Here is a 13,248-nt window from a genome sequence, read left to right as displayed (position 1 = left end):
GGGTGGCTCAGTCGGTTAAGCGTCCGACTTCAGCTCAGGTCATGATCTCACGGTTCGTGGGTTCAAGCCCCACATTGGGCTCTGTGCTGACAGCGCAGAACCTGGAGCCTGCTTAAGATTCTGTGTGTGTGTGTGTCTCTCTCTGCCCCTCCCCCACTTGCACTCTCTCTGTCTCCCAAAAATAAATAAATGTTAAAACAATTAAAAAAAAAATAGTTCAGGGGCACCTGGGTGGCTCAGTCGTTTAAGTGTCTAACTTCGGCTCAGGTCATAATCTCACAGGTCCTGTGTTTGAGCCCTGTGTGGGGCTCTGTGCTAACAGCTCGAAGCCTGGAGCATACCTCAGATTCTGTGTGTCCCTCTGCCCCTCCGTGGCTCATGCTCTGTCTCTCTCTCAAAAATAAGTAAACATTTAAAAAAATAGTTTAAGGAGAGAGAAAATGGAAATCTTTTAAGATTAATGTATTCTAGTTTTGCATTCAGAACGATAGAACAGGTATATTCTTTGAATCAATGCAAATTTTCTTATCAGGAGAAAAAAAAGTATTTTCTCCCTTATCCTGTTCTTTTGTATACTTTTATGTCCTAGAACTATGGTCACTATTATTACCTAGTAATTACTACTTTTACTGTTCTAGGATACATAGACTAGCCTCTGGACCTGCCCAGCAGGAGATGAAATTCATGATGGTTACGGCTCATCCTAAGGCAGACTCTAGAAATGGTCTGCATATTCAGATTCTGCCCTGCCACTGTCTAGCAATATGACCCTGGACTATTTAATTGCTCTGTGCATAAATTTACTCATCAGTAAAATGGTAAATAGGACTTCACCCTTCACAGAGTTGTTCAGACTTAGAGAATGATGTAAGCACTTAGCACAGCTCTGGACAAGCAGCAAATGGCCAGTAAATGTTAGTTGTGATTTATGAATGTTTTAATGAGGGAATAGGTATCAATGGATTTTCCAGGCTTTTGGATAGCAACTTATTTATAATCCTCTAGTCGCCTATATACCATTGTGTTTTCAACAAAGACATACTTAACATACACAGAGTAGTCATCCTTTTGGTTTATACAGTTTTCATTTTCTCAAACTGAAAAATGTGTATTTTAAACTTTGCAGTAAAGAACAGACTTCTGAAATTGAAATTCAGCTGGTCACACTCTTAATATTAGTGGGGGGGGTACAGTTTGTAGCATTTTTTGAGGTAAAATTGGTACATAACATTTTATAAGTTTCAGGTGTATGACATTGTAATTTGACATCTGTATACACTGTATATACTACAAAGTGGTCACCACTAAAAGTCATTACCATCACCATCCCTCACTCCACTCACTCATTTTGCTCATCCTCATCCTGCTCCCTTTCTGGTAACCACCAATCTGTTTTCTGTACCTATGAGCTTAAATTTGTATTATTTTGTTAATTCATTTGTTTGCTTTTTTTTTAGATTCTACATGTGAGTAAAATCATTTGATATTTGTCTTCCTCCATCTGACTTATTTCACTTAGCGTAATACCTTCGTGGTCCATCCATGTTGTTGTAAATGGCAAGATTTCATCCTTTTTTATGGCTGAGTAGTATTCATTGTGTGTATACATACACATATACATACATACCTATACATATAAATATATATACTACAACTTATTTAGCCATTCATCCAATGATGGACATTTAAGTTGTTTCCATTTCTTGGTTATTGTAAGTAATGCTGAATGAACATAGGGGTGCAAATATCTTTGCAAATCAGCATTTTTGTATTCTTTGGATAAATACCCAGAAGTCAAATAGCTGAATCATATACTTGTATTCTTAATTTTTTGAGGAATGTCCATACCGTTTTCCACAACCGGTGGCTGTGCCAGTTTACATTCCTACCAATAAGTTTGTGAGGCTTACCTTTTCTCCAGATCCTAAGCAACACTTGTTATTTCTTGTCTTCTCGATAATACCCATTCTACCCAGTGGGAGATGATATCTCATTGTGGTTTTGATTTGCATTTCTCTAATAATTAGTGATGTTGAAGATGTTTTCATGTGCCTGTTGGTCATTTGTATGTCTTCTTTGAGAAAATGTCTGTTCAGATCCTCTGCCCATTTTTTAATCAGGTTGTTTGTTATTTTGTTGTTGAGTTTTATAAGTCCTTCATATATTTTAGATATTAATCCTCTGTCAGATATATGATTTGCAAAAATCTCCCATTCAGTAGGTTGCCTTTTCATTTTGTTGATGGTTTCTTTTGCTGTGTAGGGGCATTTTAGTTTGATGTAATCCCATTTGTTTGTTTTTGCTTTTGTTTCCTTTGTTTTTGGACTCAGAGCCACAAAAATATTACTAAGACCAATGTCAAGGAGCTTATTGTATGTTTCCTTCTAGCAATTTTATGGTTTCATGTCTGACATCGTAATCTTTAATTGACTTTGAGTTAATTTTTATGTGTGATATAGTGATCTAGTTTCATTCTTTTGCATGTGGTTGTCCAGTTTTTTCAACATCATTTATTTAAGAGACTGCCTTTTCTCCTTTATATATTCTTGACTCCTTTCTCATAAACTGATTATCCATATATGTGTGGGTTTAATTCTGGGGTGTCAATTCTGTTCCTTTGATCTGTGTGTCTGTTTTTATGCTAATAGCATACTGTTTTGATTACTATGGCTCTGTACTGTAGTTTGAAATTGAGGCATGATACCTTCAGCTTTGTTCTTTCTCAAGATTGCTTTGGATTTTAGGGCTTGTTTCCATACAAATTTTAGAATTATTTTTTCCAAAAGGCCATTGGAATTTCAATAGGAATTGAATAGAATCTGTAGATTGCTTTGGATAGCATGGACATTTTAACAATATTAATTTTTCCAATCCATGAGCATAGGATATCTTTCCATTTATTTGTGTCTTCTTCAATTTCTTTCATCTGTGTCTTTCTTATAGTTTTCAGTATACAGGTCTTTCAATTCAAAGTTCTATTTAGGCATTTTATTCTTTTTCATGAAATTGTTTTTTTTTTTTATGTTTTATTTATTTTTGAGAGAGAGAAAGCACAAGCGGGGCAGGGGCAGAGAGAGGGGAACAGAGGATCCAAAGCAGACTTTGTGCTGACAGCAGGGAGCCCAATGTGGGGCTTCAGTTTGCAAACTGTGAGATCCTGACCTGAGTCGTAGTCAGACACTCAACCAACTGAGCCATCCAGGTGCCCCAATCTTTTTGGTGAAACTGTAAATGGGATTGTTTTCTTAATTTCTGTTTCTGATAATTTGTTAATAGATTATAGAAATACCAAAATTTCCATATGTTGATTTTGTACTGTGCTATTTTACTGAATTTGTTTATTAGTTCTAATAGTTTTTTGGTGCTATTGTTTGAGTTTTCTATGTATAGTATCATGTCATCCGCAAATAGTGACAAATTTACTTTCTTTCCAATTTGATGCATTTTATTTCTTTTTCTGGTCTAATTGTTATGGCTAGGATTTCCAATATTATGTTGAATAAAAGTGGGGATAGTGGGCATCCTGGTCTTATTCCTAATTTTAGAGGAAAAAGCTTTCAGTTTTTTACTATTGACTGGTGTTAGCTGTGGGTTTGTTATATATGGCCTTCATTATGTTGACATGTGTTCCCTCTATATCTACTTTGTTTAGAGATTTTATCATAAGTGGTTATTGAATTTTGTCACAAGCTTTTTCTGCATTTGTTGAGATGATAATATGATTTTTTTCCTTCATTTTATTAATGTGGCATATAGCACTGATTTATATGTGGATTTTGAACCATTCTTGCATCCCTGGAATAAATCCCATTTGATCATGCTATATGATCCTTGTAATGTATTATTGAATTCAATTTGCTAATATTTTGTTGAGGATATTTGCATCTATGTTCATCAGGGGATGTTAGCCTGTAATGTGTATGTGTTTGTGTGTGTGTGTGTGTGTGTGTGTGTGTGTGTGCGCGCTGTCTTTGTCTGGTTTTGGTATTAGAGTAATGCCAGCCTCCTAAAATAAGTTTGGAGGCATTCACTCCTTTTTGATCTTTTTAAAGGGTTTGAAAAGGGTAGGTATTAAATCTTTGAATGGTTGGTAGAATTCACTACATGTGAAGCTGTCTAGTCCTGGACTTTTGTTGAATCGATCTTCTTATTGGTAATCGGTCTATTCAGATTTTCTTTTTCTTTAGTCTTGGAAAATTGTGTATTTCTAGGAATTTACTCATTTCTTCTAGGTTGTCCAGTTTTTTTGGTGTGTAGTCATTCTTAGTAATCTCTTCTGATCCTTTGTATTTTTGTGATGTCAGTTGTAATTTCTCTTTCCTTTCTGATTTTATTAGAGACTCCTTTTATTCTTTGTTAGTCTAGATAAAGTCTTGTCTATTTTGTTTATCTTTTCAGAGAACCAGCTCCTAATTTCATTGATCTTTTCTATTGTTTTTTTATTCTGTTATTTCCACTCTGATCTTTAATATTTCCTTCCTTTTACTGACTTTGAGCTTTATTTTTCCTTCTTTTTCTAGCTCTGTCAGGTGTAAAGTTAGATGGTTTGAGATTTGGGGTTTTTTCTTGTGGTAGGCCTGTATTGCTGTGATCTTTCTTCTTAGAACTACTTTTGCTGCATCTTGTAGATTTTGGTATATCATATTTCTGTTTTCATTTGTCTCTGGGTATTTTTTTAATTTCTTCTTTGAGTTTTTTAAAGTTTAGTAATTTGAGAGAGAGAAAGAGAGAGAGAGAGAGAGAGAGTGAGCACAAGCAGGGGAGCAGCGGGGAGAGAGAATTCCAAGCTGGCTCTGCACTGTCAGTGGAGAGCTTGATGTGGGGCATGAACCCACAAACTGCAAGATCATGACTGAGCTGAAGTCAAACACTTAACCAACTGAGCCACCCAGACGCCCCTCTTCTCTCATTTTTTTGATGACCCAGTGGTTGTTCAGTAGCATGTTCTTAGTTTTTCCATTAATTCTTATAATGGATTCTACTTTCATACCATTGTGAGTGGGAATGTTTGATAAAATTTCAGTCTTCTTGAATTTATTGAGATTTGTTTTGTGGCCTAACACATGATCTATCCATGTGGAGTTGAGAAACATGGATATTCTGTTGCTTTTGGATGGAGGGTTCTATATATCTTAAGTCCATCTGGTCTAATGTGTCATATAAGTCTGATACTTCCTTATAAATTTTGTTTGGATGATCTATCCATTGATGTAAGTGGGTGTAACATATTGATTTGGCTAATGAAAACATCCAATGAGTCAAGTTATTGTGCAGGCTTTGAACCAAACAAGCTCATTGACATTTGTCCTGGAGATATTTATTCAAAAGACATTTATACCTCCTCCCAGATTGTGGAATGACCAAAGTTATGGTTGCCAGAAGTAAAAGTAATCACCTCAGCCTCACTTTGACAAGAGGGGATTTATTTGTGTTAACCAAAAGGGTACTGGAAAGCAAGAAAACTTTCTGTTAATTATACTGAAAGGATGTCCAGCCCTCTACGGGAATTCCTTATCTGCCAGTAATCTTTGTCTATGTCCTGCTACACACAACAACACAGTGGATTAAAGTTTGGGCTTTGGCTGGTTGAGGGTGGGATAGACCTCAATTCCCCATCTGAACAATTCCAAAAAATAGTTTTACTGCTTCCATTTTTAATTCTTGCTGAGCTGGAATCCCATTCAATGTAATTATCGTTTCTCAACCACTCGCTTGCAAACTGGATAGAAAGTACAAGACAGGAAAAAACAACGTCAAAATATTGTTATTGGTCTAGTGTTGGAGACCTTGATCACGAGAGTCAGAGAAATAATAGAAATATTAAAGAGATGTTATTAAAAAGAAGTTGTGGCCTGCCAATGACTAGTAAGCAAAAGATAAAGGAGCAGCTGGGAATTAAAGGGCCCCAAGATAAATGGCAAAAGCCAGTTCTTATAGGAGGGCTGACTTTCTTTTTCTTTATAGTATTGGGCATTACATTGTTTCCCTGACTGCAGGAATCTATGTACCACAACGAAGGACAGGATATACCTGGGTTGATGGGCATTCAGAAGAAAAAGACCAAAGCGTGTGTAGTTTGAGTAAATGTAATGCTGAAATAAGTCTCACTAGCTACTATAATAAGTCTCACTAGCTACTATAATATCAGAGTCTAGATTGTCATTTTTATAACCACCCCAAAGGTCTTTATATGGTCAGTACAATCTTGGTTCAGGAATTTAGTGTTTTACTTTTTCCTGAAGACCACCTATTGCCATTGCCTAGAGCTATGACAGAACAGTCTTGAGTGACAACAGTATCATGTGACATTATAGCTCTAAGTGTGCTATAGTTGATATTGAAAAGTGATTTGGATGATAACTACTGTACTCTCTCCCCATAACCTCCTACTCAGTAATATTTTTACTAACAATGTTTTTGTCACTTAATCTGCTTTAAGTTCAATGGTCTTAGGTTTAAAGAAAATGAAAAATATTTTTAAACTATTTATCTACACTAAAAAATGTTTTTCCAAAGTATGTTTATATGGTTTTTGTGTCCTCAAAGTGGCTGTGGTTTTAAGCACAAGTATAAATATCTCTTTAACGAAAACAAATTAAACCAACAATATTTGTATGTTAGGACTCTTTTCGTGTTCAGAATCACAGAAACCAGCTCAAACTAGTTTAAACAAAAAGAGAAGTTACTGATTTCACATAGCAAAGAAGTCCAGGTAGTAGGGCAGGATCTAAGGCCCGAGTCATCAGTGCTTGCTGTCTGGCTGGCAGTGTTCTCTCTTTCCTAGCACCCATTCCACCTTTACTCCTTGGCATAGTCATTCACTTCTCTCCTGCTACAGATGAGCTTACTGCTTGAAGCCAAGGAATTCACAATTATGAAGGCTTTACTATTGCTAGTTTTGCTAACTGACCAAAATAAACTATGGAATATTATAGCTCATTTCTAGGGAAACATTGTGATTGGCCCTGCGTGGGTCTTGTGCCCTCCCTTGAATCAGTCTCTCTTCTCAGGGGAAGATTCTTAATGATTGACCAAGCCTGGATTATGTGACTAAAACAAAGAAGGGTATGGGGAAAGAGTGGGGGAACAGAGATTGTGATTGACATCCTTATTTGATTCCCATAAGTGAGAAAGGTGAGTAACAAAAAGAACTTGCACACAGCATCTAATATGCTAAAAAGTACTGGTTTGTATGTGTTTAGTTCTTCCTTCTCCTTTCCTTTCTAAATTTTGGCTCATTTTTTTGTTGAAGTCAGCCTAGTAACTTTAATAAGTAACTTAAAAATACTTATTTTAGGGGCGCCTGGGTGTCTCGGTTAAGCATCCAACTTCAGCCTGGGTCATGATCTCAGAGTTTGTGAGTTCGAGCCCCACATTGGGGTCTGTGCTGACAGCTCAGAGCCTGGAATCTGCTTCAGATTCTGTGTCTTCCTCTTTCTCTGCCACTCCCCTGCTTGTACTCTGTCTCTCAAAATTGAATAAACATTTTTAAAAATTTTAAATACTTATTTTAAAAGATAGACTAAGTAATGAGTTTAATGCTAAACTCCTATAATTTTTATTTTGTTAAGACTTTTTGGATAATCTTGGTGCCACAAATTATATAAGTATGCTTATTAAAATGCAGCTACCAACCTAGCATTTTTTTTTATCATTGAACCACTATAGATTGAGATTTTTAAAAAACGTGCATGATACATCATGAATGTACTTTTGACTTTATATGTGTCTCTATATTTTGCTTAACTCTTTTTTTTTTAGTGATTTACTTGTATATTTAAGATAAACTGTTATAAAGTCCTCATCTAATTTTAGTAGTGAATCATTTGAATTTTTAGAAACTAAACTTTATACCAATACTTTAAGGTAGTAACTCTTTCAAGTATATCTTTAAAACTTCTTTGCATGGGGGGTGCCTCAGTGGCTCAGTCAGTTAAAAGTCCATCTTTGGCTCAGGTCATGATCTCATGGTCTGTAAGTTCAAGCTCTGCATGGGACTCTCTGCTGTCAGCACAGAGCCTGGTTTGGATCCTCTGCCTCCTTCTCTCTCTGCCCCTAACCACCTCCCTCTCAAAAATAAATAAACATTAAATAAAAACTTTGCATAAAAGACAACTTTTTAAGGTTCATATATACAGTATCAAGCAAGAGCACTTCTGATCATAAGACAAAAAGCCAAATTTTTGTTCCCAGTAAGAATATGCTGGAAATGCTGGTATTATTATAAGTTTTATTATTGCTACTAACATTTCTATAAAGCTTTTTAACTTAGATAATGCTTTCATATACATTATTTCATTTGATTCTCATGGTATCTTGAAGTTTTTCTCTTTTTTGTACCCAAAGGGAACTAGTATATGCTTTTTCATTTGTCTGCCTAGCAATTCCAAGCCAAAGTAGCATACAAGTTATTTTTAAGTGAATGAAGACAAACAATAATAAATATTGACAAACATACTAAGAAAATGGAACCCTTGGAATCCCACCAACCCCACTGGTGGGAGTGTAAGATGATATAGCTGCTATGGAAAACAGTATTGCAGTTCTTCAAGAAATTAAGCATAGAATTGCCATATGGTTGAGCAAATCCACTTCTAGATATATACCCAAAAGAAGTGAAAGAAGGGACTGAAACATGTATTTGTATACCATGTTCATAGTAGCATTATTCACAGTAGCCCGAAGTTGGAAACAATCCAAATGCCCATCCACAGGTGAATGGATAAACAAAATGTAATATGTGCGTACAAAGGAGTATTATTCATCCTAAAAAAGGAAGGAAATTCTCATACCTATTACTCCTACCATATGCTCTAATTTCATCAAATTTGAACTGCAATTACTTTATACTCTACGTCCCAAATGATTTATAGTTCCCAAATGCAGCATGCATTCCCATTTTTTTTTCTTTATTCAGAACACTCTCATCCTCACTTACTCCCACCTTTTCTGTTTTTGAGAAACTCCTACTTATATCTTAAAACCCTTTACAAATGTCTCCACTTCTCTGGAATTTTCTCTGACCAAACCTCATAGAGTGAATTAACTTTTTACATAAGCATAGTTACTACCACTGTATTTATGTATATCACATTTATAATAATAATTTATATTTCTGTCTCCCTCTAAAATATCCCCCTAAAATATCAGTTTCTTCAGGGAAGGAACTACTTGTTATTCATTTCTGTATCTCTAGCACCTATCACAGTTCCTGGCAAAATTGTGGGTACATGATGATGATGATGATGGTGATGATGATGATGGCAATGACTATGATGACGACAATGACCACGAAGATAGCATTTATTTAATATACTTACTATATGCCAGATATTATTTGATATACTTTACATATAATAATTCATTCTAATCATTACAATACTCCAGTCGGTTCGTTGGATCCAAAGTGGTTACCTAGCTTCCCCAAAATTGCTCAAATATGTAGCAAGACTGGGATTTGAATCCAGGCAGTCTGGCTCCAGAATGTGTGTTGTTAACCACTATGCTATACAGCTGTGATGATCACATGTATTAAAAAATGGTTACACATATACATTAATGTTATAATTTCAGCTCCTTCTAGGCTTAAGCTGCTTTTACCCTTAAGTAGCATTTATTTTAGGGGTATCATATACATTGTTTTATTTGTTTGAGTTGCCATAGATATAATTTTTACATTGTATTCAAATTCCCTCTGGTAATTTTTTTCTTTTTTAACAAAGTAAAGGCAGTAAGAAATCACAAATACAGCAAAGACAGATTTACTTGGAAAATGTGCCCAGTATTCATGCCCAGTGGTTCCACAGTCTTGCTTCTGTGGAGAGCAATGAAGACTGTGGTCTCATGTTAGTATTTTAGGCAGATGGAGTATCAGTCAAAACCTGGTAAACGCCTTACCCAGCTTCCAAGTTTTACTGTATCGAGTACATGTGACTTCCTAATAGGTATAATCTAAAACTGTGCAGCAAAGCAAATGAGTTTCTGTTTTACCCATTGCTGGGGAGCAGTGCCAGCATATCTTTCTGTTTTGTACATGACAGATATGATATTAAAAACTATAAGCCAAAACTCAACCATAATTTTTAATAACTAAATGTACATGGTAGACTATACATGTTTTAATTTTAGTAACAGTGATTTTATTTATGGCAAAGCAGAGTTTTATTGGTTGGTGTCCTAAATCTTTAATAAGAATCAAAGAGCCTGAGGGAGAAATAAGTCTGGTAGTTCTCAATTATTAAGACAGAGCAGCTATATTATTCTTCCCCTCCCTGTTAGTTTCCCCAAAAGTATACTTTACTTGCTTAACTTATTTTCTCAGTGAGAGTGAATAGAGGCTGAATGATAGTATTACCATATTGATTAGATAATTTACTAGCAAACACTATGGAACTTATCTAGTTGAATGTTTGGTTTGTTGTAAAATTTCATTTGGTTTATTATATCTCCCTGCAAAGTTGAGTTTAATCATTCTCATATCTCCTTGTTTTACCTAGGGAGTCTTCAAGACATTATTTTTACCAACTCATACTTTTTACATTCATTCTATGAAGATAAAATATAAGTGAAAACACTCAACAAACATTAAGAACCTTTTACCAGGCCCTCTTCTCCCCTGCAAAATTTCCATACTGTCTGTGTTTCTTAATGGCCATTCTTTAACTCTCTTCCATTTGTAAATTTCTTTCTGCAGCTTTCCTGGAAGATGAAGATTTTCGTTTTCTTTCCATTTCTAGCTTTCCTTTCTCTGTACCTCTTGTATACTTGGAGACTACGGAGATGTAGCACTGGTCACGCCAGCCTCTCCACATCACATCTCTGTCTGTAGTTGGGTCTCCATGGAATGAGAAGCAGAAAGTACTGAACTAGCAAATTCTGTAAGGACTGGCAAGAGAAAACAGCGCTGTGGCCCATACAGGAATAGCACTAGTAATCCCCAGAGTGCTGGAAAAGCCAAAGAGAAGCATGCTGTGGAGGAGACTGGGAGACTCTCAGTTAAGGACACAGACTTGGTGAACTTATTAACAGCAATATTCTAGGATGAACCTAACTTACAGATAGTAATTGCTTTTTTTCAACTGGAAAAACCAAATTGTTTCCTTCTCTTTCAGGAGGCCAGATGCTCCAGTGCCTGATGGTGAAGGTGAAAAAAATACAGAAGAAAGTTCAGATAGTGAATCTTCTTTTAGTGACTAAGCTTAATTTTGATAACAGTTACACATACATGTGTGGGTATGCATTTACATTCTATAAGAAAGAGAGCCTGAACTTGAACTCTGAGTCATAAAAACATCAAATGGTCATACATCTACCACCAAACTCCCTCTATGTTAAAAAAAAATAATAAAGCATTTATAATCTGGCAGAATGTCTTATTACCAAAATACTGAAAAGTAGAATAACCAAAATAAAGTGCCATTAGTGCTGCAAATACCAAGGTGGGAGATTTCAGGATGTGGTGAGCATTGAAAATGAAGTCAATGTGAGTTTGGTGATCAAAAATAGACTCAATGCAAAAAAGTGAATTTGACTAAGTGAGTAATTCAATTTTTGTGACTATTTTAGCATGAAAAGTATTAAGTGCATTTATATTATAAGAATTGCTAAAGAATTTTCTGGCAGAGACTAATATTGGATTTAAATTTTCAGTGACAACGTGAAGCTTATATGTCATAGAAATTATGAAGTTGAAATTTATTGGCATATAGAGCTTTTCACCACTTGTTCATTAGTTCATATACTATCAAAGTGTCAGATATTCTTAGAATATTATCAGATAGAAATTGAATTGAAGGTAGTTTCAGTATGTTTCACAGTGAGCAGGCATCATGTCATCAACTCTTTTATTGCCTAAACAGAAAAAAATCTTTAATTTAAAATGCTGTCCTTACCTCACCTTGCAAATAATTCTTCATGAATAATTATTTGCGCAGTCTAGAAAATCTCTAAAATACTAACATGGAAAGATATATAAATGCATTTGATTAATGGTACCTGTCTTAGTTTAGCCGACCTGAAAGTAGACCCTGAGGAAAAGACTTGGGGGTAAGTATGGCATTTGTGAGGTGATCACAGGAAGCAGAAGCAAGAGAACAGGAAGAGCAAGAGAAAGAAAACCCATACAAAAGTATATTACCAAGGTTGCCATTTTGAACTCTAAGACCTGAGAAGTTTACAAACTGCCTCCTCAAAATATTCACCTAATACAGATAGGATAATTATTAACCAGTTTCCATCCCCTATTAGTTGAAAGTTACCTCCAGCAGAAGTGACTACCCCAGCATTTCTGAGCTATCCTTTTATGAGAGAAAGTAGGCTACCCCAACATTGAAAAAGGACTTGGAACAGAAAGCGGAAAAACGCATGCCTCACACTTGTGGTAGGATTTCATTAGCAAAAACGGACAGGTCTGAGTTCAGAACTCTCTAAGTGCAGTTGTGGCTGATATCAGAAGTTGACAAGGAGATGTGATGTTTGGCAAAAGAGATGTTTGTTTTTGAATAAATAGTTCTTACCTATTCAGAACTGCTTGAGTCCCATGTTAAGTTCATTCTATCACTGAGTCTTCAAAGTGATGGTCAGCAACAGTCTATAAAAGACTGCCCAGGACGATTAGACAAGCTACAGTTCCTGTTACTACAACTGAACCCAAGGCCAAAATATATTCATCATCTCTTTCTTCCACCAGCCATTTGAGATTTTCATTGCTCTCTGCCAGAAATTCAGCTAGTCTAGTTTGGTTGACTGCCTGAGTGGCCCAGACCTTCATCCCTTCAGGGATCTAGGGTCTTGGTTACTTTGCCCTTTTTAGGCTATGAGTATCACAATTGTTTGTTCACTGTTCACATCAGGCACGGAAACATCAAGACATGCCCCCAGTGAATCACCTGAGTTCCAGACACATTCTCCCTGTTTCTTTTTGTAGTCACATTTCTAGCTCCTCATGTTAACCAACATATTAATTCCCCTTTCTTGCCTGTTGTCCCACAGACATGAGCAACCCAACAGGACCAGTTGGCAGCTGTAGCTTCAGTTTTGTGGAGTCCTTACAGTGCTTCCTGGGGGAAGTGTGCCAGCTTCTTCCCCTTACCCTGTCAGGATACAGGACCTCCAATCCAGCAAAGCCTAAGGTGGTAGGAATGGGAAACACATTCTACAAGTAGCTCACTGGGAATGGTGGTAAGAAAGGCCAATCCTATTTCTATCCTCTTGGTTCCTGCACCTTGAAGTTGGTAACAGGGAATCATA

At 36.1% G+C, this 13,248-nt stretch overlaps 1 protein-coding gene across 3 annotated transcripts in view; it reads left to right on the top strand.

Annotated features, from left to right (window-relative positions):
• WASHC3 (WASH complex subunit 3) overlaps positions 1 to 11,362 on the top strand; it is a 47,091-nt gene extending 35,729 nt beyond the window's left edge. For 2 of the 3 annotated variants that reach the window (XM_006933972.5, XM_003989174.6), the window contains exon 7: positions 11,112 to 11,362. In XM_006933972.5, the coding sequence (XP_006934034.2) occupies positions 11,112 to 11,196 (85 nt within the window). In that variant the 3' untranslated portion in view covers positions 11,197 to 11,362. Of the gene's footprint in view, positions 1 to 7,010; positions 7,066 to 11,111 lie in introns of those variants that run through there. The other variant, XM_019835411.3, reaches the window with a different exon arrangement.
• Positions 11,363 to 13,248: the final 1,886 nt, after the last annotated feature.

This window comes from Felis catus, chromosome B4 (assembly GCF_018350175.1).
Source record: "Felis catus isolate Fca126 chromosome B4, F.catus_Fca126_mat1.0, whole genome shotgun sequence".
NCBI lineage: Eukaryota > Metazoa > Chordata > Mammalia > Carnivora > Felidae > Felis > Felis catus.
The sequence above is the reverse complement of the archived record's forward strand: the minus strand, read 5'-3'. Positions and strand labels throughout refer to the sequence as shown.